The sequence below is a fragment of the Syzygium oleosum genome, unplaced genomic scaffold, assembly GCF_021117445.2.
Source record: "Syzygium oleosum isolate NSW1041296 unplaced genomic scaffold, Sole_v2.1 Sole_v2.02, whole genome shotgun sequence".
NCBI classification, from domain to species: Eukaryota; Viridiplantae; Streptophyta; class Magnoliopsida; order Myrtales; family Myrtaceae; genus Syzygium; species Syzygium oleosum.
The window spans coordinates 15,860,002-15,863,704 of record NW_026607486.1 but is presented as its reverse complement, the minus strand read 5'-3'; the positions used below and the strand labels follow the sequence as shown (position 1 = coordinate 15,863,704).

The window sequence follows — 3,703 nt, the reverse complement described above, 5'->3', positions numbered from 1 at the left end:
TTTGGCTTCCAATCTGGTACATTTGAAAGATGGACAAAGAAATCGTTACGCATGAATTATTCACGTGTAATATTTATGTTTAGCATGGAGAAATCAATGCCATTTTACCCGAGACAAGTTACGTCGAACGTGCCATGTGTAGTTGTTATATGTTAATGCAACGCATCAATGCGCTTGTGATCTAAAAATGATGTTTTAGACATCCCGCAAATGGCACAAGCTGCGCAATAACACCATCTATGTCTAACGAAACTTGAAATCTCTCGTGTGGTGTGGAGTGTGAATGTAGCTTCATGCATCATCCTTATCCATGTATATTAACCTCTTTAGCGACACGTAAAAATCTAGAAATAATTGCATGCATAGATAGCCACCAACGCCCGTCACCGCAACAGCGACGACCTCCGCCAAGCTCGCCGTCGGCCGCCGCCAACCTCACTTGCATTTAATCGATAAGGAAACTGTAAATGTGACCTTTCGTGGTTTGTTTTAGATCATGTTAGAAGAAACTCCACATTTAGTCTTTTTCAGGGAAAATTACCAAAAAAGTGTTAAACTTTTTGTAATTGTGTCAATTCAGTCCTAAACCTTTTTTTTTTTGCCATTTCAGTCCTAAACCTTTTGCAATTGTGCCAATTCAGTCCATCCGGCCACTTTTGGCTGGCCGGAGTTGACGTGGACGCCAGCCGGCTGACGTGGCATTATTTTAATATTTTTTTTTCCTTTCTCTTTTTTTTTCTTTCCTTCTTCCCCACCTCGCCGGCAAGCCTCCCCCTGGCCGGTCCGGCCAGGGGGAAGAAGGAAAGAAAAAAAAAAAGAGAAAGGAAAAAAATATTAAAATAATGCCATGTCAACGCCGACAGGCCAAAAGTGGCTGGATGGACTGAATTAGCACAATTGCAAAAGGTTTAGGATTGAAATGGCCCAAAAAACAGGTTTAGGACTGAATTGGCACAATTGCAAAAGGTTTAGGACTTTTTTGGTAATTTTCCCGTCTTTCTCAAGATAAGGATGTTAACAAATGAATGAAAGCTTATGTCTAGTGAAAAATGTTTAATTACCCGTTGCATTTGGTATTTATATAATTATTATATATTGTATTATATGATTTAGCGACGATTGAAAATGTAACAAGAAACTATAACTTGAGAAGTGTTTATTTTTTTTTTTTTACATTTAACAGTAATTGCAATCACCGTGATACTTCTTGCTGTACCTTTGAACTTTTAGCTAAGATCATGGTAGACTTCACTAGGAATTTTGCTACAATCGCCACTAGAACTTTTAGCGACATAACCTATGGTTGCTTGTAAATCTTTTAGTGGCACTTATAATCGCCGCTAACACACTAAATAATTTCCATCACAAGTCAAATTTTTTATAGCGACCGCGCAGGTGGCAGAGATGGTGGTCGGTGGTGGCAGGCCGACAATCGTCTTGGAATGGCGGCGGCGGTAGCAGACGGAACCGGCAAAGGAGGCCACGGTTCGTGAGCGCTTGGGGGCTTCGGATGCTTGTAACAAGAGGGCAATTTGGTCTTTTCAATCACTAGGAATTTTGCTACAATCGCCACTAGAACTTTTAGCGACATAACCTATGGTTGCTTGTAAATCTTTTAGTGGCACTTATAATCGCCGCTAACACACTAAATAATTAACCATCACAAGTCAAATTTCTTATAGCGACCGCGCAGGTGGCAGAGATGGTGGTCGGTGGTGGCAGGCCGACGATCGTCTTGGAATGGCGGCGGCGGTAGCAGACGGAACCGGTGGTGGCAGGCCGACGATCGCCTTGGAATGGCGGCGGCGGTAGCAGACGGAACCGGCAAAGGAGGCCACGGTTCGCGAGCGCTTGGGGGCTTCGGATGCTCGTAACAAGAGGGCAATTTGGTCTTTTCAACGGCGGATTCGCCCGGCATTTCCTCGGAAGATAAATTTAACTTAGGGCAAAGAGCCAACTGGGAAGTGTCTGGCTTAGCCTAACCGAACGGCGAAGCCAACAAAGAAACAACCCTAACATTTTCAGCTCCTTTCTCTCTCTCCACGACACGCACACACACATTTGTCAATGGTCAGAATCGCTGGCTCAGTCATCATCATCTTTCCTCCTTCTTCTTCTTCCTCCCTTCCTCAATAAAACTTCCCTCAACCTTCTGACCTCATCCCTTACCCCACCAACCGCCTCTCTCTCTCTCCCTCTCTCTCTCTAACATTGCAGCTACTGCAACGAGTATATATACATTTACATCACAGTAAGTTTTATCTCCTTTTCAATCACACTCGATCCCCGTCCCTTCTGATTCTCTCAGAGTATCCGACCCGATGAGCCCTGCGAAATTTGCCGGTCATGGTGATCTCACCGCCACCACCAGGAGGGAGATCAACGGCCCCCGTCCGCCGCTGCTCAAGATCCACAAGGACTCTCACCTCATCAAGAAGGCCTCCCATCACTGTCCCTCCTCCTCTTCCAATAACTCGTCCTCCTCTTGTTCGTCTTCCTTGTCGAACCCTAATCGTTTACCCGCGGATTCGTCGCAGCAGCAGCAACCCCGCCGTCCGCAACCCCAAGGAACCCACCCCGTCATCATCTATACTCATTCGCCGAAGATCATCCACACCAAGGCCCGCGATTTCATGGCCCTCGTCCAAAAGCTCACCGGGTTCTTGCCGTCCCATCACCATGATGAAAGCGGACAAGCTCCAGCTCCAGATCCACCTCAGCCACAAAAAGCACCAACTGATGATAGGATCACTCTCAATGAACGGGACGCGTCATCCTCGGTCTTGAGTGAGGATAGACGAAGCAGTGCTGTTCCGGCGATCCATGAAGCTAATTGGATCTCTCCGATTCTAAGCCACCAAAACGCATTGATTTCGGAAATCCCGCTGTTTACGCCGAACGCCACGGATTTTTTCCTGTCGCCGGGGCATAGAATGTACAGATACCCTTATTCTGCTCACATGTCTCCAACCGCGGCGAATCGGATGATATCGCCTTCTATATCCGAGTTCATGCAAGAAATGCCAGAATGCTGAGATGAACGAAGCACATGAAGTGATTGGTGATGGAAGACTTGGAGAATATTTTCTTATTTTTCCTTAGAAGTGTTTGATTTGTTTCTTGTCCATAGCTTGAGAGAGAGATCTGTTGTATATGAGCTTTTGGTTTCCCACCTCTCTTTCCCTCAGAAAGAGCGAGCTATAGGGTTTCGTTTCACACGTGCATGCACTTCTTGGGATTCAATTCATTCATTTTGGCTAATAATTGAAAGGGGAGGGGTCGATCTTGATTCTCTCTTCTGACTGTGCTGACACTGGTTTTGCATTCGAAACTGGTAGTGGAAACGATCTTGAATACTTTCTCTGTCTCCCAGTTATTGTCTTTGGTGAATTTGCCAAAACGATGTTACATAGATTCACAATCTAGCCTGCCACATTGCAATTTGATGTATGAAAGAGAGCACAAGAAAAGTAGGCGCATGTTTTACGTTCCTTTTTTATCATATGGTCCTCCTTTTTTTTATCATAAGGTCTTCAACGAGTGTTGTTTTTTACTTGGAGGTACAACCGATCATAGATCAAAAGTTGTATAAATGATTTTTGCTCCTCCTTTTGTTAGTGAAAGTATTCGATCCGTCTTTTCGTTGGTCGGTTGATTTTGTTACAGTGAAGTATTAGTCCTCCAAAATTTGATTAATTTACCG

At 44.7% G+C, this 3,703-nt stretch overlaps 1 protein-coding gene across 1 annotated transcript; it reads left to right on the top strand.

Annotated features, from left to right (window-relative positions):
• The first annotated feature begins 2,082 nt into the window (after positions 1 to 2,082).
• On the top strand, positions 2,083 to 3,498 carry LOC115693049 (VQ motif-containing protein 8, chloroplastic). The gene has a single exon (XM_030620049.2). The coding sequence runs from the start codon at positions 2,322 to 2,324 to the stop codon at positions 3,033 to 3,035; it is 714 nt and encodes a 237-aa protein (XP_030475909.1). The 5' UTR covers positions 2,083 to 2,321; the 3' UTR covers positions 3,036 to 3,498.
• Positions 3,499 to 3,703: the final 205 nt, after the last annotated feature.

Bases quoted from the DNA above. Each gene is read 5' to 3' on its own strand.
- LOC115693049 (XM_030620049.2), top strand. From the start codon at position 2,322: ATGAGCCCTGCGAAATTTGCCGGTCATGGTGATCTCACCGCCACCACC.